This window comes from Triturus cristatus, chromosome 2_2 (assembly GCF_964204655.1).
Source record: "Triturus cristatus chromosome 2_2, aTriCri1.1, whole genome shotgun sequence".
Lineage (NCBI taxonomy): Eukaryota > Metazoa > Chordata > Amphibia > Caudata > Salamandridae > Triturus > Triturus cristatus.
In genome coordinates this window covers 425,553,660-425,579,195 of record NC_140582.1, presented here as the reverse complement: position 1 = coordinate 425,579,195, position 25,536 = coordinate 425,553,660, and the positions used below count along the sequence as shown (strand labels likewise).

General features: G+C 40.1%; 1 protein-coding gene across 1 annotated transcript in view; it reads right to left on the bottom strand.

Moving 5' to 3' along the window:
• The window catches only part of LOC146862311 (N-heparan sulfate sulfotransferase 4), a 1,181,511-nt gene that overhangs the window by 778,890 nt on the left and 377,085 nt on the right, over positions 1-25,536 (bottom strand). The window contains exon 3 of the mRNA XM_085643256.1: positions 1,921-2,008. Coding sequence (XP_085499382.1) covers positions 1,921-2,008 — 88 coding nt within the window. The remainder of the gene's footprint in view (positions 1-1,920; positions 2,009-25,536) is intronic.

Sequence of the window (25,536 nt, the reverse complement as noted above, 5' to 3'; positions counted from 1 at the left end):
ATTGGCAGTCCAAGCTTTAGTAATCCCTAGACTAGAATATGGTAGTGCAACTCTTTGTGGGCTCCCAAGATCTACAACTGCCCCCCAAGAGCATCACTCAACTCAGCGGCTAGGCTCATCACTGGTTCCAAAAGAAATTGCCACATTTTGCCCGACTTCAAAGCTCTCAACGGGCTTTCCTTCGAAGTAAGAATTCAATAAAAAATCGCCTGCATGACGCACAAAGCCCTACACCACAACACCCCGAGGTATCTGGCCCAGAAGCTTGAGCTCTCATGCGGAAACAGATCCTCCAGGAGCACCAGTAAACTTCTTCTGAAGCCACAAAGATTTGCCAAAAAGAAAACATACAACCGCGCCTTCTCTGGAATTGCCCCATGGATCTGGAATGCATTACCCCCAGAAACCAGACTGAATCCCTCAACTGCCTCTTTAAAAAAAGAAGTTAAATCTCTTCTCATGATAAAATTCACTTGATCTGGGTTTCTGACTCTTAGAACAACTAGCTGCAACGTAAGACTTTACTTTGAAATACAATGTTTCTTTTGTTCAACTACCTCACTTGTAAAGCGCTCTGATACCCGCAAGGGTCATGTTCGTGCTATAGAAAACCTTCATGCCGGTTAAAAGCCATGAAGTTGCTAATAAGGCACTGTGATGGGCACAAAATACCTGGACAGAAAACGGCGGCCCACCTTTAATAGTGGCACTGACAGAGAGACACTGGACAGCTTTGGCAGGCAGCATAGAGCTCCACATTGTTGCTATCTAGGGCATCTGAGGCAGTTAGGAACTCAGCATCAGTGCCTCACCATGAAGTCTGTGGGTGGCGTGCAGATTGATTTCATCACAGGTAACCTATTGCACCACCACTTTATTTCACAGTATGAGTTAGGTTGCATGTGGCTTTGCTGCTTACTCTGCACACACCATTTCTATGTTCCTTTGACCTCACCTTGTTCACTGGCACTCTATTTTAAAACTGATCCCTCCCTTCACGATTGGCAAGTAGAGCTTTTTAGGAGTTTTATTACCAGGTTACATTCCCACATCAGCTTTGTCTTTATCGACTTGCTTGTGTGGTTTAAGAAGAAATGAAACAGCTGTATTTCGAAATTACAACATGAAACTATGAAATGCTATGTTTTAAGGACAAGGTGGGGTTTAGATACTGCAGCTTTACAGCTGAGGTAAATATGAAAATGCATTTAAACAGTTATCTGGCAATGCAATGGAAATATATTGTATCAGTTGAGAACAAGTATATTACAATTGTGAACAGTGAAATCTGTACGTATCTTATTGTGTTGAATGCTTTCTTATTTATTCAGCTGCCACAATATATTTGATACTAGAATGGTGGATAATACTGCATGTTTACTTTCTGATTTATTGTGTTTCTACTGTTACTGAAACCTTTATCTTTCACTTTCATTTGTTCTTTCCTTCGGTTCTATCTGTAATCCAGATTTTCTTACTTTCTTCTTCCTTCTTTCCATTCTTCCCCCTTCACTTCATGCCTTTGTTTCTTCCTTCCTTGTTTGCTTTCATTATTTTATTTTTGTTCCGTCTTGTTTTTTCTGTCCTATTTCATTTCACTTCAAATCAGGATGGGGAATGGAAAACTCAGGAATCAAATTTCAGTTAGTGAGTCTCTTCTTCACATCTCTTTCACTTCAAATATAGAACTCATCTTATTCTTTATGTAACTTTCCCTTCAAATGTGCAACTATTGAAACAGTTTAATGTCATCTAATGCTTTGCAGTACTAAGTTAGTAAGGAATAAATGTTTAGACAAAGGTATGGGCCTCTGAAAAAGGTCATCAATCGTAGAAAATGTATTACATTTTAAACTTCAGTTTCTACGTGCTTACAAATTCAAACTAACATATAATGAAGTATACAATTTTACTTCTTACCTGTGTGGTAAAATTTCCCAGAAAATCCGAGGTTGAAAGTGAAATTTGCAACCATAGAACGCAGTAAACTCTGTGTCTCCAATAAAGCCTACAAGAATGAAATATGTTTAGAGAATTTTTTTTCCAGAAACGTTAATTGTAAAAAATATCTTTAGTATTCAATTAAGACATTTGCATTAAAGCAAGAACATCATACATAATTTAGTTCCTACAGTATTCTTAAAGTAAACATCGCATATCCATATAAATAATTCATGATCCTAAATCTTAGTTAAAATAAGAAGCTCTTTATAGACCACCGTTTAACCAACCAAAATGGCTAAGAACATGTCTAAAGCATCTATCACCCTTGGCTAATGATTTTACCATGGAAGCAACCAATCATAAACCATCAATTTTAAAAAGAGCTCATTCTGGTGAGCAAGGATGCATGCTCCACCATCCAATCCAATAGTGAGCCAATCATCTATGTTGAGCAGGAAAGAAACAAGGCTTCAAACACAAAAATGTGTGTCGCCTAGTCATAAGCATATCCACAGAAGAAACAGTCCAGAGATAAGTTCTAATTTGTTGTACATGCTCATTTAAACTCTACTATTAACATAATTTAAATCTAAAGTGAGCATCTTCATTCCTAACTTTTGTAGTGATTAATTTAATAAGACGTACTTATTTGTCTTCCTCTAAATAAGTCTATATTTTGCTCACTTACATTGTCAATCATTGATCAGTAGCATAGCTGTAGAACACATTTACAGTGTTTTCTTCTCACATTTCCTGTTTAATGTATGTACTGATAAGGAGAGAAAATACCAATCTGAATTTTCTAAGGGTTGTAATGGCTGGCACATTAAAATAACCAGTAAGGTGGTAACCCTAGGAAGAGGATGTGTGCTACTCCAGAAACATAACCAGGAATCTGCTTAAAGGCAGTGGAGGGACAACATATAGCTCAAATGTTAAATGATTGGTAAAGGATGTGAAGGGGTGATCGCACATGAGTGATTGTGATAGGTGAGCACTAAGGAAGCGGGACCCCTCCCCACAAGGCTCTCCTACAACACCACCCTCTGTTCTCAATGACTAGCACAGTTTTGCCTTGCAAAGGTATCTTGTTTTGTTAATGGTCTGCTGTAAAGGGACAAGGTTTGAATTTTTTTAAATAGTTAAATACAGGTATCGTGTCCTCTACCTATGTAATAAACCAAAGGGAGATGTTAAGTGGGGACAAAAATTATTCCAATCCATGCCGATAAATTGAAAAGGTAAGAGCATCTCTTATAATGAATGGGGACCACTGAACAAGTATTTTAAATATATCACCCAAATTAGCAATTACCCATGCCTGTGTGGACTATCACACATATCTACACTATTTTCTATAAGGATTTTTTTAATATATGTTTGTCTGAAATACCACTAGTAGAACTGTCTGTAGTGTCCTTAGAAGTGAATTATAAGGGAGCACACATTAGGCCACAGTCAAACTGGTGAGGGTGCTTTATGGGATAACGTACCCCCTGCTATAGATTATAAGGATATTGCAAGTCACCAAAGAGTTTCATGACCATATACATGGAACAAGAATGAAGGCCATATTCCTTTATATGGCTATTTAAGTCTGGGGAGACTTCCAACATCCTTTTAATGTACTCCAGGAAGTTCTTTTTTACTTATAATGCGTGGTCTCTCCTTTCCCCCAAACCACTTAAATCCTTGGTGTGTAGCTCTTTCATAGGCAACAGAAAGCATGTTTGCAATCATAAAGAATAAAAATGGAAACTCAAATGCAAAGTGAAACACTTATAAATAGCTGTTAAATATTTATTGTTAAAAAAAAGTGCTACAGGGAAGAAACCCCAGCCAAAACAAAATATGGAAGGAATTGAATCATGCTCTTCCAATCACTCAACTCCTTCTTCATCTCCAGATAGAGTGGAGAATAAATCTTCACAGGCATGGAAGAAACAAGATCGATCTAGTAAAGAACACAGATAAGGGAAGTACCCGCTCCGTAGTCAAGACAGGAGCCGGTCCCACCAAATCGCGCACCGTTCTACCGACTGTATTTCTATAAGATACGCTCCAGGAATCAGAAGAACCAAGATATCCACTCTTCACCTTGGGGGGGGGGCCCAAGGGGGTCACAAAATCAATCTTTTAGAGCCAGCTAACATGTAATTGACGATCAATGGCGACATACTCCCTGTCATGGCAATAGAACAGCTCCAGCTCACAATAAAATACCTATGATATCAATTGAACTAGAGGACAAAGCGACAGAGATACCGGCTCACACCATGTCAGCTGCTACTAATGAGACAAAGGTAAATCAGATTTTATGTCACCTTTGCGAGATGAAGTTTCCCAACAATCGGCGCATCATAAAACTAATGAGCAATTGGGCCAGATCAATGAGAACTTCCACTGACTTTCGGCCCGCTATACACCCGTGAACAGAAGGTATCCATCCTAGGAACAAACAGCAATGATCATGGAAACAATTTAACTAGACTGCAAACAGAACTTTAAGATCTTCAGTTAAAATTGGATGATGTTGAAAACCGCGCTCGACGCACCAACCTAAGATTTATTGGCAGACCCAAAGATCATGAAGGTGGCCAGTCACTAGTCCAAGTATTAAATGAACTGGTGGGTGAAGTAGTTCTCCCGAAAAAAAGCAACAGACATTTGTGATCTGACTATCAACAGAGCACATCGAGTGCCAGCAACTTGTGCTGCAAATCCAAAATTTCCAAGAACAATCCTGGTTAATTTTAGTGGAAAAAATCCATTCCCCAAAAATTGTTTACTACTCCAGATAATTTTTCATTTAGAATTTATTCGGATATGTCAGTTTCAGCAGCACGAAGACATAAAGATTTTGTTGGAATGATTGATGAGTTAAAATGTCATAATGCTCCGGCTGGGATAATACAGTAATCTAAGCTAAAAGTCCTGTATAAAGGCAGATCATATATATTTCAGTCAGTAGAGCGGGCCAAAGATTTCCTTCTCTCAATCAAGGAAGAGGGGGTGAATAGGAATAGTATCCATATTAATAGGAAATTTGTGAAAACATTTGCATGCTGAAGATAAGGCACAATGTTGACACTTTTTTGTCTGTCCACTTTAGTCTAATTCACGGATAACAGGCTGTTTTATACCTTTTCCTCCGGGAGGAAGCTCCTAGTACCATGTCAAGGTACAATTGCAGGGGTAATGGGGGAAGGTAGGGGTACTGGTTAAGGGCACAGGGGGGTAATGGGCCCAATCAAAGGGGAGAGCGAGGAGATGGGATCACTTCAATGTGGGTGGAGAAAAAAGAAAAAGGTAATCACAGACCTACCTAGGAGCATTTTCCAAAATTTCAGGATCGGATACAATAGAACTAATTACATGGGTAAAAGAAGACACATGTAGAGAGCTAAAAGAGGTCCGAAGGAGATAGCCTGCCCTAGTGGCTGATCAACAGGTGTTGTGAATAGTCTTATGTAATATAAACAGGGGTAATAACCCAACTAAACTGAGAACCACACTTCAATGGCTAATGGTAAATCAGCCTCACATGATTCTACTGCAGGAGACTCATTAAAAAAAAAATATATAGTTCCAGCCAAGTGGCCAAAGTTCATAAAACAGGTGTTTTTGGCCTCAGCCAATGCAGCTGTAAGGGGGGGTTGCAATAATATTCACTTGCTAATATCAAGGGGAAGCCCTTCAGATTATGATTGACCCTTTAGCTAGATGGGTGATGGGAAATCTAAAGATCAGGGAACAGATCTTCTACCTAGTTTGCTGTTGTAGCCCCACAGATTATGAGATTTTAGCCTTGGAAAATTCGGTTGATTTATTAATTCCATTACTTTGTGCTATAATTATGGGAGGGGATTTTAATTTTATTCACAATTTGGATTAGACTCCACTAACAGAAATAAGTCACAAAATACAACATTAACCTCTAGATATTTGAACAGCCTGATCAGAGATTTTGCATTAGTGGATCCGTGGAGGGCCCAGCCTCCTGTTAGAAAAGAATTCACTTGTTTTTCAAAAAAGCATAACTCAGCATCTAAAAAAGTTTTGTTTTTAATTTCCTACTAGTCTGAAAGGAGGAGGTCCTGGACCATCCCCAATCCCTTTTCTGACCATTCGGTCCTGTTAATACAGATCAAAACAAATGTCAATCTAGGGGAATGAACAGGGTGGATCCTAGATAAAACCATGTTAACCAAAGAGGGCTGGATCAACAAAAAAATCAAGAGTTGCTTGTGGAATTTGCCCTTACAAATATGGGATCAGCTCCACACTTTCCGGGATGGGACTCTTGCAAGGCCTTTATTAGAGGGGAAGTTATTGCACGCAAGGCAAGCATCATTAAAGAGAAAAAAGAACTGACTAAGCACCTAGAGCAAGATCTTGATCAGGCAAGTCAATCCCATTCTCTACTCCATTCAGAAACAATGGTATCCAACTTAAAGAAGGGCAGGCAGAGCATTAGACATTTTTATGAGCACCAGGCAATAGTAAATCAAAATACATTTTTACAAAAGTGGTATGAGGAAAGCAAGCAAGCAGGCACATTTTTGGCATGGTCTGCTAAAGAAAAACCTCAATAACTCCACTATTAAATCTATCTTTGAAAAAGAGAAAGGCCAAGATGTTCATCAGATAGACAAAATCAAGAAGGTCTTTCTATCACAATATAAAAGGCTGTACTCGGCCCTGCATCCACACCGCTTAAAGAAATTGCTAAGTTTCTTAATACAATGGCACTAGCCACTTCTCCCAAAAAGCCTAGCTCATTGAGCCAGTCTCTGAGATGGAGATCCAGGCGGCAATTGAAAATACGCCTAGTGGCAAAGCTTGTGGCAATTTTTATGCCACAGCTAATCAGCTTATTGCTGTCTTTATTTAAAGTGATTCTGGAAGGGTGCCAGATCCCGAAAACATTTTCTGAAGCAGTTTTAGTCAGCTTTTTTTAAAAGAGTAAACCACCTGATAATCCTGGATCATACTGTCCCATTAGTCTATTAAATAATGATTACAAACTTTATTAAAATAATGGCAAAGAGAATTACTTTAATAGAGCAGAGTTTGGTCCATAAGGACCAAAAATTGGCTTTTTGCTAGAGGGATTTCTCACCAATAACACAACTCTTTTTATCCAGGCGATCGATTTTTTTTCGAATACCAATACTAAAGCGGCAATCATTGTCATTGATGCAGAAAAAGCCTTCGACTTGAGTTGGAATATCCTGTTCGCCATTCTAAAGAAATTTTAGTTCCCTGTAGGCTTAGTTGATGTGTTATTGAATTTCGGCCGATGCAAAAATAGTAATTAATGCGCAAGCTGCTGGGGCAGACAAGATCCAGAGGGGTACTTGACAGGGTTGTCCGATGTCCCTCATTTTATTTGCTCTGTACATCAAGCCATTAGCTTCCTGGATACGCCAAAACCCCTTAATTAAACCACCAGTAACGGGGGCACCTAAATTGAAGTTATTTGCTGACAATCTAATTCTCTATCTAGAAGCTGTCTCGGTAAACATTAAACAAACTTTTGATACAATTAGATCTTTCTCCGATCTGGAGGGGTATAAAATTAACAATAACAAATCAGAAATGTTATTATTTAATTACCACGATCAGGTTTAACCCCTGGATCTTCGGACTCAGGTGGCAGAGGATAATCCCATTCAGTACTTAGGTATTTGGGTTTTGTATGATCTTTCACAAATCTTTTCACTCAATTATATTACTACCCTTATTAAAGTCAGACATTTTTTAAATAACTGGCAAACTCTACCTCTTAGCGGCTCGTGGGGGGAGTGCCGCGGGGTGGTGGGGTGTGGGGTAGTAAACTCTGGCTGACGGCTGACCGGAGTTCTGTAAATAAATTAATAAATAAAACAAATTTCATTGCTCGCGCTGAAAAGCCAAATGCCCCTCCCCCACCCCACCACCCCGCGGCACACCCTCCATGAGCCGCTACTGCCTCTTTCTATAATTGGAAGTATTGAATTGATTAAAATGATGGCACTCCCGTTATTTATCTTTATCGCTCCAAACATTCTCATCAAAATTCCGCAAAAACTATTTTCTAGAAATAGATCAAATGCTATGAAAGTTTATCTGGTCAGGAAAGAAACCACGGACTAAGCTAAAAATGCTATGAAAGTTTATCTGGGCAGGGAAGAAACCACGCACTAAGATAAAAATGCTATGAAAGTTTATCTGGTCAGGGAAGAAACCACGCACTAAGCTAAAAATGCGACAGTTGAGTCTGAATGAAAGCGGACTAGGGTTTCCCCACATCCAAAAATATTTTTAAGCAACCTTCTTTGATTGGTGTGGACGAGCAGCTTTGCCTCACGAATATGTATTTAATGTCTACCTTCAGCAAATGTCACTAGAAAAAAAAATACTTCAAAAATCCTTTCTTAAAATCCACGGGCTACCAAAACGCTACAGATATAAGACTGCGCATAATTCTAGACAGACTTACTGAATTGAAAAAAGAAGTCTTATTTACACCAATCCATCCCGAAACCAAATTAAGACACTGTAGAGATCTAGGATTGTTAGTGGATTCAGACGCTAAAACTTTGGGAAAGGCTAGGGGTTTATCAAATAAAAGATCTTGTAATACAGGGAGGGATGAAGTCTTGTAAACAAGTCAAAGGGGATAGAACACAAGAAATCTCAGGCCTAGAATTTTCATATCTCCAGATTTCTAGTTTAGTCAAAAATGTATGACTTCCCGACGGCCCACTTCCCGAGGCTATTACCCATGCATTATATGTTAAAAATTTCGGGAATAGTGAATTGGTATTGCATTTCGCAGTGACAATTCTATGAGCAAATAGTCCCAAGTGCCCTTTTAAAAATACAGGAGTCTACGGGATGCCGGATAGATGCAGCATATGGAAGGACTACAATAGATGATCCAATAAGGCCATTCAAGTGGGGAATTTTAAACGTATGGCATTTCTCTTTATCTGGCAGTTATATTATACCCCTGATAAACTCCCAAAAGTTTTCCCAGAAATGTCATTAGGGTGTTTTAGATGTAACCATCTAAGAGGGGACTGGTTTCATATCTGATTTTCCTGTCCCAAATTAGGAACTTCCAGTGGATCAGCAGGCAACTCAAGCCTAGATCTCCATCCCTTGGCTATTTTATTTGGGATTTCTAGCCTAAATTTAAAAGGCCAACAAAAACAGTTTGTTTTTATTGCTTCCTTGGTAGCCAAGTCTTTGATCTTACAAAACTTGAGACTGCAGAATCCACCAAGATTCCTACAATAGGTTGCCAAAATAAAACAAAATAAAGAACGGGAAGAACTTTATACCCTCAGAATTGGGGCAACCCAAAAATGTACACAAATTTGGGGAGAAGACTAGATGCTTTAAGGACTGTAGCGAAGAGGGGAAGAAATAGACACATAAAAAGTCATTATTAGCATTAAAGAACCTTATCATAGGTATTACAGTTTGTTTGTTTTATGTAGTCTGTGAAGATACAGATGTTTTTTGATAGTATTTATAAATTATTACTGCACATTACCATTTATTGCTCCAGAATGATTGATTATTGAGATTGTGCTTCTTTTGTATTATGGGATTGGGATTAATGGAAAAAATAAAGTTAAAAAAAAAGATATTAGTAAAGGTGCAGTAGCTGGGAATGTATAGAAGCATGCAGAAAGATTATACCTTTTCTACTGGAACCTTGGGAGGGCAAAAAAAAAAAATTGCTATAAATTTCCCTTTTCTGCTTATCATAGTACAGATAGAGTGACAGAGCAGAAGAATGAAACACAAAGTTTTGTTTTCCTTCTTGAAACTGCTGCTTTAGTAATGCTCTATGGCCTGATCTGCCTTTCCCCCAGCTGCTAGCTCTGTCTTCAGGCATTGTGATGCCAGAACTCAACTTTAATAATTGATTACAGTTGAGTTTTGGTGTAATTTAGTTATGATCGGTGACTGAGTGTGTCGCAAGTCACTGATTATAAAGAATTTAGAGATGGGTTTTGAATACAGGGATTTCAGATTGCCATATATTAAATATAGATATACGTGTACACACACACACGTACATGTTTGATTAAATTATTTATACCTGGATTTGTGTGTTTATAGCTCTACATGTATATTTAGATATCAATACACACATACATACGAAGTCAAATTTGAACATTTTAACCAAGCCACTGCTTTGCAATAAAATGTGGTAGGACAAATTAATGTGTGCGATAAGGTGCAGTGTTTGCTTTTTCGTGTCATCTCCTGGTACGTTCAGCAGCTGTGGTTGGGGACACAAGGTAGTGCAGGAAAAATATTTCTGGGTTAAGGACCTTATTTGGCCCGTCGGAAACACAAGCGAAGAGACTCTGGAAAAAATTAATACAAACTGGGGGGCTGTAGTTCTGGGTGAATAGGAGGGTGGAGAAGGGCAATGAGAGCTTGAGACGAGGGATCCAGGATCCATGCCCCTTATAAGCTACAATATGGCTGTTAAACCAGCAGAACTGGATGAGCCAGGCTTTTCACCCCTGAACCCAGTCTCTACCAGATGGAAGAAAAGCATGGTGCTAGATGAGAAAGCTCTAGGATCATAAATCCAGAGGCATAGCTATCAGTGGCACAGCCACTGCAGTGGTACCACAACCCAAAGGTGAGAGGGTGGCGGAGAGTGCATTTCACCAGCTCTAGTTTATTGAGGAGAACATCCTTCTAATTGGAATGTTTTGTTCAATGCAATTGTCCCCTGCTTGGCTCTGTTGACTCATTCTTGAGGGAGGTGTCAGGGAGAATGGAAGTTAGTGATGCAGAGTGAGAAAGCGAAGGCCACACGCACCACTTGAAAAGTCAGAAAGTAGAGCAGAGGAGGGCAGACATTCAGAGCCTGTATAGAAGGGGCTCAGCAAATAAAACAGAGAAAAGAATGATAAACTAAAGTATAGAGGGTGATAAAGGAGGGGAAAATGAAGCATTGGTGGGAAAGGAAAGCAAAATTGCAAGAACATATGAAGGAGATCTCACAACAAAGAAAGCGGTTACAATGTGCTAAATGATCAAGGACAGCTGGGAAGGTGCTAGAGAAGAGAGGGAGGGAATAAAAAGGAGAGAGAAAAAACAGAGAGAAAAAGGAGGGAAGGTATGTCGAGGATGATAAACTAGATAAAGGGCATACAAACAAAATAGCATAATGGAGGAGCATAACCAAAAGGTAACAATAGGACAGGAGAGCAAAAGTAGAATAAATAAATGACAGAGAATGGAAAGGAAGGGAAAGGCTCCGAGAAAATTAGGAAAAACATAGGAAGATCAGATATAATGGAAATAAAGAGAAGGGAAGTAAAAGGGAGGCAAGAGATATGAAAAATAGCGCGCAATGGAAAAAGGAAGTTTGAGTGTACAGAGAGAAATCCAGTGCGTAACTAGAGACGGCAAAGAGGAAAAAGAAAAATTACATGGGAGTGGGCAGGAAAAGAAACGAAAATATATTGGAGTTAGAGAACAGAAAAATGAGAAAGGAATCGAGAGAAAAATAGAAAAAAATGTAGGACCCAAATTAAGGAAGGGAAAGGACAGGAAGCAAGAGGTAGAAATAGGATATGGAGAAAGAGTGGGGGAGAGGAGAGATTTGCTAGGCAGAAGTAGAGAGGGCAAACAAAAAGAAATGGAGATAGTGTTTGCAGTTGAGGTAGAAAGGGAATGAAAAAAGGCAGAAAGAATATAAGGTTGAGTAAGAAAGACGGGGAAAGAAAGAGAGTGAAAGCATTCAACAAGAATAGAAAGTGAATGAAAGGAGGGAGATAAGGAATGCAGATAGGAAGTGACAGACTTGTAAGCACAACATGCATTGGATACATTGGTGCTCAGTGGAGTGAGGGGCTCTTTACCCAAATGTGCTTGTGCTGTTAGGGACTCGTAAACTAAGATAGGGCTAGGGAGTTACCTTTTCGCGATATTTACCAGGGTGGACATTTTTGCCCTGAAGAAAGTCCGGGACCTTTTTAGGCCAACTTTCGGACTGAAACATGTTGCCACTAGGGACATAGGACCATAATACTCCTTGCGGCCCACATCGTTTTTTGTATTTTAATATCCCCTGTGGCTCCAATAATAAAGGGATATCTGGATCTGCATTAGGATTTTTAATCTATATAACCCCTGGCCATTTCTTCCTAAGTGCTCCCTGAAACATGGTCGAGCCCACCCTGACCTTTAGGAGTCAGGGTGAACCCGATGATGAAGCATGACACTACTAGAGTGTATGAGGGTTATACTAACAAAAGGAATTACTTCCTTTCCCACAGTTTAGTGGGTAATAGTTGAAAGGTCACTTTCATTTTTCCCATTTCATTGAGCTTTCAGACTTCGTCTAGAAGCCCGTGGGGTACTTGTTGTGGTAGATGATTAGCACAGGCTGACGTATCCCCACTAGGAGTATCCTCTCCACCCTTGAGGCCCTGGAGGAGTTTTCCTTCTCTAGGTGGCTGTAGTTTATGGTTGTCCTTATTATGGACCTTAGGTGCACAGAGGCCCATTTTCTATGCTTGCTTTAGGCCTTGACATAACACCCTTGACACAATACTGCTCTACACTGTAAGGAAAAATCATCTTCTCACTAGTGGAGATGAAGCCCTGATTACAGCTGGGCAACACTCGCACAGTGTGATTTTCAAACGAAATGCATTAGAAGCTATGGGATAAGCATGTGCCACAAGATAAAAAAACACAAGAATGAATGGCCTAGCCTGTATCAAAGCTAAAAGATGACACAAGCTCTGCCTGTAGGGTAAACATGCAGGGTGTGTGTTCCAGAGTGAGTGTGTCTCAGACACAAAGTGAATCTTACTCTCTAACTGGATCTCTCAGGATTTTAATACCTAACATCATTCTTAAGGCCTACCACAATATTCCTGAACCTGATTTATAGCCATGAGGTCTCACAGCAATTTGCCAAGCAAGGTTACGGTCATGTCTAGTAAACACTTCCTGCACATAACTTATTCTGTCCCAGCCATAACAGGATTTTAGTGGCACCAAATCTGCCAGTGTCCATGAAAACCTACTGAAGAGTAACCTTTGACACTACTAGATAGTGCATAATACAAGTGCAAAAAGCATTAATTCCTCTGAATCTTGAGCTTGTTCTTCAATAACTTTAGGAGTCCTGGCTTGCTAACTCTTTTGCCATTCCTACCCCAAGTCTACAGACAACTGGTAATGCTAAACTCTTAAATCATTCCTAATCAGTGAGCGACATTATAATTGTGCCATCTGAAAGTGCATAATCAATTACTTTAGAATTCTAAGAGATACATGAGAGTAACCAAGATAAATGAGAAAATTGACACAATCCACTGTGTTGGAGATATTTAAATAATGTTAACAAACATTACAATTAAGGTGCCGATTCCGATCCGGGTCGGAAAGCACGCCGACCGAGCCGGATCCGGAGTGTTTTCCGACCAAGCTGGAGTCCTGCAGTCCGACTGAGCGAGTACGATGCGGTCGTATGCTGCCGGACTCGGTTCGGTCGGACTCCCATAGAAGTGAATGGGAGTCGGTTGTACGACGCGTACATGGGCTCCCATTAACTGAATGGGTACGTCACGGACAAGTGCGCCCCCTACAGTGAGTACGCGTCAGTACCATCCGCACCGTACATGCCTGTGTTGGGGGGACCCTTGGGTCTCCCCCGTGTCCAAGTCGTAGGGCTGCGCGTGACAGGGGTCCGACGCGGACCCCCAAAAGCAACCACCCGGACGATTTGCGAGCCGGACACTCTGGCTCGCACAGGCAGTCCGACACGTGCATCTTACTGGCTCGGTCATGAATCGCATCCATTGTACGCCACGGTTAGCTTACAACCGAGACGTACGGAGCGATTCGGACCCGGAAACGACTCGGTCGGTGAATTTCATGTAGCTCGCATCGTACTTGCTCGCTCATACAGCTGTACGAGTCGGGCGGAAAACACGCGTACGGCTTGTAATTTTTCCGGCCGAATCGCGTTCAGTGCCCTTCCGACCCGGATCGGAATCGGCACCTTAATGCTCATATGGTCGATCATCATGCCACCACTAACCCTGACAGGGGTCTGCATCAGGAAACCTGCCTAAAATAAACAAACCTCCCTGACGTACTGGCGGCAGGGACCCTGTAGTGGATAGACCACCACCTATGAAGGACTGCAAGCAGACTTAGGCTCAACATTTAGTACCCATTCATTTTGCCATCCAGACTTACAGGTATCACTCGTATTAGTAATTCTGGGATGTCGAATCATGGGATTACCAGGTGCAACACAAAAAACTCAGGATAAGGCTTTAAATGTAAAGGTCACTGCCCGCATCATAGCATGGGAGCTCCCTGAATGTATGGAAGACTAACTTGCTCTGTCAAATGTAAATGACCCTCTTAATCTTCACCTTTTGGTGCCAGGTTTAATTGCCATCTGCACATCGCTTACAAACCTACTCCATTATTTAAGTGTCAGTGAGGGGCACATACACCCAGCCCCTAAAGTTAATTTTTCTTAATAAATATATTATATAAAAAAATATGAACACAGTTTAGTTTTCAGTGTGCATGTATGTAGACTACGTGCATCCCACAAGAATAACCTTTTTTCTCTTTTTAATACTAACTGTGTCACAGAAACTCCTGCTGAGTGTTGATGTAGGCTTCTAGAGGGTGGTTGGTTACTGTGAGCATATAGGCATTGAGGAGGGGAACCTACACGATTCATTGAAGGGGGCCCCTCGCACCAACCTTTGTCCCACAAGGGCTGACAGGTAACCCAGACAGTATAACATGAATTTGTACTTAATTTAACTAGAATATCCATCTGAAAAAGAAGGTTTGCCACACAGTGTTGTAGGTTTATGCATTTTGCATGGATGCAGTGTATTTATTGCCATTTCACTCATTACTTGATTTATCATTATGCAGACCAGGCTATTTGTAGATGATACCAAAGTAATACTTCTTCTATAGATAATTCCAAAAACTGGGCGGCTTGGGCTAAAGATTGCTGTATCAAATTGAATTGCACCCTTGATTTTTCCTGGCTGATAGTGTTTGACGGAAAAAGACTTATAAACAATATATGGTGCTCAATTCAGAAAACAAGAGACAGCTCCCAGGAAATTCCTTCATTTCATAAGGTAGAGTGAGAGACAAATTCACCCACATTATTTTCTGTATTGATAATGGTTAAGTACTATCCCGTGCTTTATCATGTTTATGTAAAGCAAAATTTAGGGAGATCAATCACTTTATCACAGAAGACAGAATAATTTCAGGCTCCTGCCTTCCTTAAAACTAACCCCAAATTAATTGTATTCAAAGTCTCTTATATCTGATTTATATTAACCCACAAAGAGACAAATAACTTCTTTCCCATGGAAAATTACGAGATTGCTATTGTGGGAGTCAAAGAGGAGGTAATGTTCCATATTATAAAGATTATGAATTGTCAAGAGCCTTTGAAAACCCACCTTAACGGCATCTAAGGTTAAAACCATGTAAGGTTACCATACTGTGAGATTGGTATATGATCCATTCCTATGTTGGTGAAATGTTCCAACTTTCCTTAATGTGTGGACTGTGATTGGTCCTGATGATTTTTGTGGATCATGTACAATTGATAACTTTGATTTGAATCTAGGTTTTACTACATAAATTCATGATGGCCTTTAAAAACAAAGAGGGAATACCCCAATTGAAGCGCTTAGTCCATTGAAGCTACAGCACTCATTTTTTCTTGCGGAAAAACAAACTGATACCCATACAGCTGATTTGTCAATTCTAAAAAAATATTTATTTAGATATCAAAATGCTAATATATTCAATTGAAATTGAAATTCATAGGGTGGAATTCCTTATTATCATTGCCTTATATGTATATTAAAAAAAAATAGAATTAGATATAAGAACATTCATCATCCTTCATCCATCTCTGTCAAGTACACAATAACCTGTTTGTTGTTCCTGATCATCTCTTCATAGAAGAGCTTGAAACTTGGGCTGAGTTAAATATGCGAATTGCTCACTTTTAAAGAGTGCTTCACCACAAACACTTACAAAAGGCAACATTCTCACTATTTCAAGAACATTTCACAGCAGGATTATATGGAGTCACTGACTTTTAATATTCCTACTTTGCTAATTTTAAGATAACTCTTCAGGATATCAACATAGGTCTCCTATTAACTGATCTAAGAATGTTTCTTTCTCTGACCTGCTTGACCCTCGCTCTTTCATCTCAAACCAAAAACACCTGAAATGCAACTGGAATTTACATGAAACTAACTTCAATTTTCACTTTTGTGGAGAAACAAACTGACACTTTTACAGCTAATTTGCCAGTAGTAAAACAATATTTAGTCAGCTATCAAAGGGGTAAAAAAAAAAAATGTCTCAATTGAATTTAATAGGTTGGTCCATATTATTACGGCTTTAGATATCACATTTTGTTTTGGAATTAGATATAAGAACATTTAACACCCATTCATCTTCTTCAAGTGTACAATGATGTATCAAAGTTCAGTTTCTGTTTCTTTTTTGGGCATAGCCCAAGTATCAGGGGTGTCTGTAAGATTGTAACTGCTAGGCTTTTAGGTCAAGTTATATTCTCTCCTATTTCAATCCTAATAACAATAACTACCCCTTCTTCAAAGCTACCCGATACATATTAAAGTGTTAAACTTAATTTGCCTTCAGGTGTATTACAAAGTTGTATTTAATTTCATGTAATGCCCATTCTAAGCACAGCTAAGGTTCTGCATGAAAGCCAGAAATTAATGTGTTTCGTTTATAGAAACAAAAATGTAATCTTTAACCTGCAACCATAATGATGAGGTTGATGTGAGATTGCTAGACCTTTAAATAAGTGGAGATATTAAATAAAGTTTAGCGAACTAAGATACTGCCTAAAGAGCCTGTTGAACCTTGATAAATATTGAAAAATTACATACCAAATTAAAATTGTTTTAGAAATGTTAAAGTAGCAGCGGGATAAATGTTCCAGCATTATAACACTCCATTAAATCCTATTACAGTTCATAATACTAATCAGAATGTTTTGAAAGCTATTTCAAAAATTATACTGTGGGGTACAAAACTGCACATTTTCACCTAGCTCAGCAGACCTTTTATGAATTGCTATGTTCAAATGTAAGCAGTGTTATCACAGGAGGGTACTACACTCAAATCTATTCTTCCAGATTCAAATCATGCAATGTAAGTTCAAAAAGTGAATATACATACTAAAGACATACATTCTAAAATACACACACGGGTACTCTCTAAATTAAAACTATTAAATAAATGAAAAGACATCTGCACAGATTGATTTCTCTATAACAAGGCCAATTACGGATTATGCACATGGAATATTTTTGGGGCAACAGCATTCTTGCCAGCCTGAATATTCTTGCTTCAAAAACTTTTCCAGACCTAACATTTGTTTTTTAAATATAAATCTAGGAAATTAGATTGTTAAACTCTGTGAGAGATGCCACAGTTTTGATGGAGCTTCGCCGTTGCTCCCCAAAGTGAAAATAATATAATTTCTATTAAGTAAATAGATTTCTATGAGGAGTCGCCATATTACTATTTTTGGTTTGGCACAAGCAGAAAGGCCTTCCTCTAAGAATACTGCATGTAGGACATGTGCAGCAGCACCATAAACACAATTAAAGTTTAAAAAGTAAATATGTTGAAATGTCCAAACCAATTTTGTTAAAAATAGAAAAATGTAATAATCACATTCCCTTGCAAATTCAAATCAAATCCGCTTTATTCGATTTTCATACAATAGAAAAATCATAAAAGCACAAAGATTAAAAAGATAAAAACTTTTCACAAGCATATTTACATATTTCAAAGACGCAAGAAATAACAGTCCATGTTTTCATAATCACATTACATAGTACAGGGACAAGCAGGGCAATGCATATATAGACACAGTACAATTAAAAAAAAAACTAATATTAACAAAAGGCTCACATTGTGTTTCGGTACCTAATAACAGCCTATAAAAAGGACCATAATGATTTGTTCATTTTCCAATAGTTGTAATCTTAAAAAAGCTGTTCTACATTGTCTAAGACCCCAGCTTCTGAGAGTAGGCATTAAAAACGTATTCCTCGGTACTACATAGTATTTACAAAACAAGGTGCAGTGCAGGGTCGTTTGTATTGAAATATCATCACATGGGCATATAAGTGAATTTTTTGTCCAATCATTGATTTCAGGGAATGTAATCAATCTGAAGAAAGACCCGCAACGAAAGCGTGCCAAGAGCATACGACAGAAGCTACGCTCATCCAGTGCCAAATAGGGTTGTAACCCTATACATGTGGTCATCAAATGGTTTTCCATGACTGATTTCTTCTCTCTCTCAATGAGCCAGCGCTCATTCTCTAAATGGTTCAGGCAGAATGCTTTTAGCGTTTTTCTAAATACAGTTTCCATGCTGCTTGGGGTATCAAAGTATTCTGGGTGGCCTATGTCAAGTGTCATTCTTTTTATATAACCAACCAATGTGATGTTGGCCACCCTATCTAATTTGAGACAATCCAAAATAACGTCTCTATTAAAATCTGTCTCCAGAGATACCCACACCTTGTGCCACAGAAAAAGGGGATTCATTTTTATAATATCAGTAATGTATTAGAGACCTAGTTCCCTGTGACAACTAAAGGTGGCGGTAGAACTAGGGACCGCCAACAAGTAGCGGATAAACTTGTTTTCGCAGCGTTGAATTTGTTCTGCTCCCTCAATGCCCCAGATACCCGCTCCATACGTCCCTGTTGAAATGCATTTGGATTTGTAAATGGCCAGCAGCTCTGGAACTGGTCTGCCTCCTAATTTCTTAGAGAAGTTAGTGACTGCTCCTATCGCTCTTGAGAATGTCAGTATCCTCGTGTTCATAGCCGCTTTCCAGGACCCCCTTTTGTCGAACATTATTCCTAGGTAGGAGAATCTATCCATACTTTCAATTTTTTTATTATCAATAACAATATCACATTGATTTCTCCTTTTTAATCCACAGCACATGGTGAAAGTCTTTGTAATATTTACCATTAAGCCCCTATCTTTCATATAGACAGCAAAGTTGGTGACAGACCTTTGTAATCCTAACTGCGTCCGCTCCATTATGACAGCGTCATCCGCGTACAGTAAGATGGGGATGGGGGTATCCTTAATGGTAGGGTAATCGTGTTGGTGTTCGTTCAGATACTGTCCTAAGCTGTTAAAGTAGAGCGAGAAAAGCAAAGGTGCAAGTATGCACCCTTGCCTCACCCCTTTTTTATAGGAAAATTTTCTGAGCAATCCCCCTGTCTCCCATATCTAACCCTCGCCCCCGCCCCCCTGTACAATTCTTGATGAAGCTTAGCAGTGGGGGATCAACCTTTAAGTCTTTAAGGATGTTCCACAACTTGTCGTGTTTGACGCAGTCAAACGCGGAGCTTAGGTCCACAAACGTAAGGAAAAGTTTTCCCTTCTTTGCTTTCGTATATTTATCTATGATTAATGACAGATTAAGTCCCTGCTCAATTGTGCCTAAACCTGAGCGGAAACCATATTGGAGATTAGATAGAACTCCTGTATCTTCAGCCCATATCTGTAATTTATTAAAAAAGACCCTCCCTGCAACTTTCAAAAAAGAATCCAATAAGGAGATGGGGCGATAACAGCTTGGTTCGTTTCTATCCCCCTTTTTTGAATATAGGAATCACAATTGCATCAGACCAGGTGGGGATAAACCTGTAACGATTACAGCTGTGTAAGACAATTGTTTAAAGTGGGGCCCACAGCTCTATGTTAGCTTTGTAGACATCCACCGGGACACCGTCCGGCCCTGGAGCTTTCCCCGAGGCACTCTCTTTTATAGCCCATGTTACCTCCTCAAGAGAGATATCAATGTCTAAGGGAAAGAGTCCGTCATTACTATTGTCTTCAGCTCCCAATACTACTATCGCTGTCCTATTGTCATCGGCGATCTCATCATTATAAAGTCCCGTAAAAAATTCTGACCACTTCTCACCTGTAATGGCCATATCTATAATATCAGACTCTCTATTAATAAAAAAGGGGGCATTAACCGCTCTCCAAAATCCCATATTATCTTTCTTTATGCAGGCCTGGTGTAGGGCCTCCCATGCTTCCCCTTTTAATTGTGCCTTCCGTCTATTTAATGCTTGTCGGTATGCAATTCTAGCCTGCCTTACCTTTTCCCTGCATCTAGGTTCAGTATGCAAAGTGTTTTTCAAATGGGTGAGTGCCTTCGTACATTCTTTGTCAAATCAGCCCTGCTGTTTACGGGCTCAATGTCGCTTTTCCCTCGATAATAATCTTCAGACTTCGTTTGTTATTTTATAAAAGGCATTGCAAATTTCTTTATCATCCCTAGTCTGAGATTGACATGTCTCTATTTCCTCTAATGTATTTTTGATCAGTCGTTGAAGAAATACCTTAGAATCCACTTTTGCACAGTTTAAAGTGTAACCATTGGTGCTGGCAAGATGAATATCAAAATTATATTGTGTATATTTGTCAGTTTTTCTCGTCAGCCCTCTTACAGTTAGCTCTACACAAATTGGGTAGTGGTCACTCATTAGGATATCGAGGGTATTACAAGTAGATACATTACCAGAGTACCTATTAGACATTAAAACAAAGTCAATGGTAGAGTTGCATCCCCTCCCATTAAAGGTTGGTTGAAAGGGTTTAGGGGGTAGACACAATTTATTTACATAACCTAAATCATATTGAAACATAATATCATTTAACAAATCCCCTGAATTTGTGTGTGAGAAATGTGCGGGTGTGTCTTCCCTGTCATTACCTAATCCACAAATACCATGTTCACTATGCTGGCACAGGGAACAGTTAAAATCGCCCACCCATATGACAAACATATCCCTGGACATTTTTCCTTCAATGTGTTTTAAGGATCAACATAAATCAGTGGAGATATTCATTATCAATGTTTTAGGGATATTATTTTAAAAATTTAGTAACACAACATCCTTTTCCCCCCCAGATTCATTGTCAGGATCTGATAAGACTCACTAAGAATTACACTTTTCACTTTAGAAACCCCTGCCGCATTGGAGATACAAATACATAGGCCCCCTTTATTTCGCCCCTGTTTACTAATACTTGCAGGAGTATTAAAGGTTTGAAAACCATTTATATGTAAGTCCCCAACATCCCATGTTTCTTGGAGGCAAATGATAGCATATTCATCTATAAAGGTCAGCCACTCGGGATTTCTTACTTTAGCTAATAATCCTGCGATGTTCCAGGTTAATATTTTACATGTTCTGCTGGTATTTGGGGCAATCATTTCTCCCTCTCTTGCCCTTTGCATAGTTGGTATGATTTTGTTACTAGATCCCTTGCCCGAATTATTTTGGGTTTTGGGTAGGGCTACAAATGTATCCCCATCCTCCCTGATCTTATCATTAGACATTAATTGGTCTCTAACTTTCTCCCTTTGGATGTTGGGTACAGATCCCAGGGTATGAAAAAAGTCACCCTGCTGGGGTAACATATCTACTTTCCTTTTCACCGCCTCCCTCCCTTGATTTAAAAATGGTCAATCCAGATCCTCCATCGATGTTAGTGGTTCAAAGCGGTTGCAAAGTGGGATATTACCTTGATGTATGAATTCTACCTGAGGGTTCCTTACAAATTTTCTAGCATGGGAATCCCCTACAGGTTTTCTAACATAAGGCCTATGTAGGAGCGAGTGAGGTGGATAGAAGGCTCCTAACGGCAATACATTAATTTCCTCATTATTATAGGACAGATTTCCTATCCTAGTTAAAATATCACAAACTAACAGGGGGTCACTGAATGCCAGAACTATACAATCACCCTGTAGCTCTTTTCGTTCTTTAACCAACCATGCAGTTCTTCTTGCCATTTTTTTTTTTTTTAAAGGACGTCACTGGAGCCGATACGCTTTCCCAGCCAGTGGAGTGACTTATTACAGAGTTCTAGCCATGATTCTCGTTCTGGTGTCTGCAAAGCAGGGGCATTAGCCAGGATAACAACATAAGGTGTAGCTGCCGGGGCAAGTCAAGACGACTCGCAGTAGAGGTTCCAAAATTAACTTCGGGTCTGTAAAGGTTCTTCCTACCTCGTCCTTGGATCTATTCTTTGCTACAGCCAATCTATTTGGCCCAGAAATATCATAAACTTCTTTCGTATCTGTTATAGATCCATGTACTAGGGATCTAGTGGTCATGTCCCTAGTGGATGTATTTGGGATAGCTATACAGGTCATGTCAACCGGCCTATTTTGGTGTATTCCTGTATGTGTGGACAATGGTGCACCCTCTTCAGGAATACTAGTTTTTCCCATTATGTGCCCCTCCAGATTTGCCACTCTCTCTGTTAGTTTCCCCAAAGTTCCAACCATATGGCTATGCAGTGCATCTATACTTTTAGATATTTTTTCCAGAGCTAATGTTTGTCCCTCCATTTTGGCATTCATAATGGGTTTTCCTGTACAAACGGTGTTTTTGCGTGTGGGTTGTTTCATGGATGACTGTTTGCCCAGGGACTTCCTTTTTTTTCCTAGCGGGTTATTATCTGCCTCGCCGGGCTTAGTCTTCCCATTTTTTGAACCGGTATGCTATCTGATCTTCCTGGGTTTTTACTACATTTCAGGGGAGGTTGTGAGTCCTCGACGAGATCACTTAAGTCACTCTGGGCTATGTAATCAAAACTTTCCTGTATGCAGCTATTTCCGGTAAACTGTACAATGTGAATCTCACTTGGGGATACTGGGGCTGGGGCTGGATCATTAGAACTGTATCCTTCCTCCTCTTTTTCTTTTTCTATGCCCCGTATCCCCTTTGATAGAGTCTCCTCCACTGTGTTAATTTGTTCTTCTATAGCCCACATAGCCCCGGTGAGGTAGGTCAACAACGATGTTTGGCCTGCTAGCTTTGGGTCAGCATTTACACTAATGGGTGCCTGTCTCAACTTCCTTTTAGGCATTTTTAATGTGTTTTAATTACACCCAAACAAAAGATTTTTTTTTTTTAGCTTACTTATACAGATGATCCTTAGTCCTCAATCCAAATGACAAACCGATATGGGGACTTAGGGGGATAGCCCAGCCCGGCCTCAGTCGGCCCCTGACAGGCACAGACAGGCACGCCCTTGGCCCGGGCTTAACCCGGGGGCGTCCCGTGAAGGGGGAGCCGCGATGAAAGTTATGTGCCTCCTGGTGCGAGAATGGCAGCGGCAGCACAGAGAGCAGTCTGGGGTCTGTAGTCCTCCCCCCCTCGGGAGGTTGCTGGTGGCACTGGTGTTGCGCGGGTCCCCTTGCAAATTAAGAAAACCACATGTAGGGATCAATTAAAAAACAAAACTATTCAGTAGAAAATAATGTGAGCTCAATATTCATTGTAAGTTCATGAGGTTTAGTTGATTGGGATCTACCCACCTTTCAAGGGTAACTAATAAAAGAGTATGTTCAGATATTGGCTGCTCGTTCAACAAACTGAGGTTTGGGGAGTGCCTTGATTTGGATGATGGAGCAAGGTTGGGGGTGTGTTTGTGATTCACGCTGCTCAAAATTATTTCTTTAGACTTTGAAACTGTTCTTGAGGTCAGAAACCAACAGCAGAGCAATGTTGGAAGCTGTGAGTAAGCAGGGCTCCAAAAGGACAGGTATCTTATTTTCTCAGTATTCAAAACTTCATGGTCAAAAGCTTCAGGAGATAAAAACCAAGAAAACATTGCCACTGAGGTCGCTTTTTTTCATGTAAACTTGCCACATTGTCCTTGGCGTTCAGATATTTTAACTTTCACACTTCTACCTTTGAAGAAAAGTTCTGTAACTGCCTCCATAATGCTTCAAGGGTCCCCAAACCTACTGGAATGGATTTCGGGATGGTAGGCCACAGGTACAAGCTGTGAAAAGGCTTCTTAAAACTTTTAGTTAAGTCAACATCTAAAGGTCTAGTTCGACTGATTTGCTACTTTTCTCCCAAGCAGGCATAGCTTCTTTTGTATCGATGGCATTCTGTACACTCTACCCTTTGGAGAAAAATCTCAACAGTAGTCAGGTTTGTTCTGGTCAGGAGCTGGACCCCCTTTGGCACTGAGGGTGTCATGCATTTTGTGTGAATCTCAGGTGTGGCTCAGTTTGCAAGTCACACCTGGTCAAAAACTGAGATGTCCTCTGTCTCCAGCTGTGTGGTGTGCCCCCAGATTTTGTGTATAAACTCGACTGGATTTCTCAGCTTCTCTTTGACACTTTTGAACAGGAGAAAGGAGCATTCTAAAGGCTCCTGGCTTTCAGATTCCAGACTTTCTGATACCACCTATTTCCCTATTTCCCTGCAGGGAATCATTTTGCTCACCAGTGCTGAGGCTCTAAGACTATAATCACCTCTAGAGTTCCAGTTCTACAATTTGCTTCAAATTTCTTTCTTCAGTGTCTGCTCAAGGTTCAAGTAAGATTAGTTAAAAAGTTTTGTGGGATTCAGATCACATGCATTTTTAGGTTTCACACGTGAGGATTGCTTTTGAGACTAGAGCACCAACTGCAGAGTTTCAGATAGTATTCTTGATCTAGAAACTTGGTCTTGTGGCAAAGCATTCACAAATTTGCATTTTAGAAATTTCTCCAGAATCTTAGGGCTGGATTCTGATCTTGCTAGGTAAGCCCTCCGTACAACTCTGATCCAGAGGGCAATCCTAGCGAATCGTACGGTGCGAGTCTGACCAAACTAGTACGATGCAGCAGTATGCTGACGGACTCGGTTCGCTCCGACTCCCATTGAACTCTATGGGAGCCTGTGTACTGACACGTACACAGGCTCCCATAGCACAAAAGGGGTGGGTGGGGAAAAGGTACCCCCTGTTGCGGGCACCCCATGTTGCCCGCCACACTGTGCATGCTTGGATCGGGGGACCCATGCACACCCCCTTGCAACAGATTCGGAGGGCTCCGGGTGAAGGGGGGGCTTTCTACGGCCCCCGAAGTCTGATTCCGACAGCCATTTCGTCTCGCTGACACCAAGTCGATACAGCTCTCTGAATCGTGCATTGTACTCGCTCGTTCGGAATCCGGCTCCATTGCGTGGCACGAGTCAGCTCTGAATGAGTTGGATGGACAGGATCTGGTTCAGAAACTATTTGGTGGAAGCGGATGAGATCTCCGCATCCTACTTGGTCATTTGGACCAGGGGACGACTTGGTCGGAAACATAGGCTCCGAATTGGATTTGCTCATTCTGGAACCTTCCTAGCGAGATTGTAATCAGCCCCTTAGTGTTTTTAAAGTTTCATCCATATTATGTTTAGTTGAGATTCTGGCACAACTGAGGTTATAGGTTTCCACCAAGTAGTAATTCAGAATTCCTGCACTCTCGTTTAAAAGCATGACATAATTTACAAAATCAAAGGAAATTCCAGAACCTCCTACCATGTGTGTATAGCAGTATAGATGAATGTTTTTGGATAACTTTTTGAATATTATATTTGAGGTATAACTTGAACAGACCAATGTTTACATTGCTTGTATGTATGTTAACATTTTTTATAATGTGTAATTTTG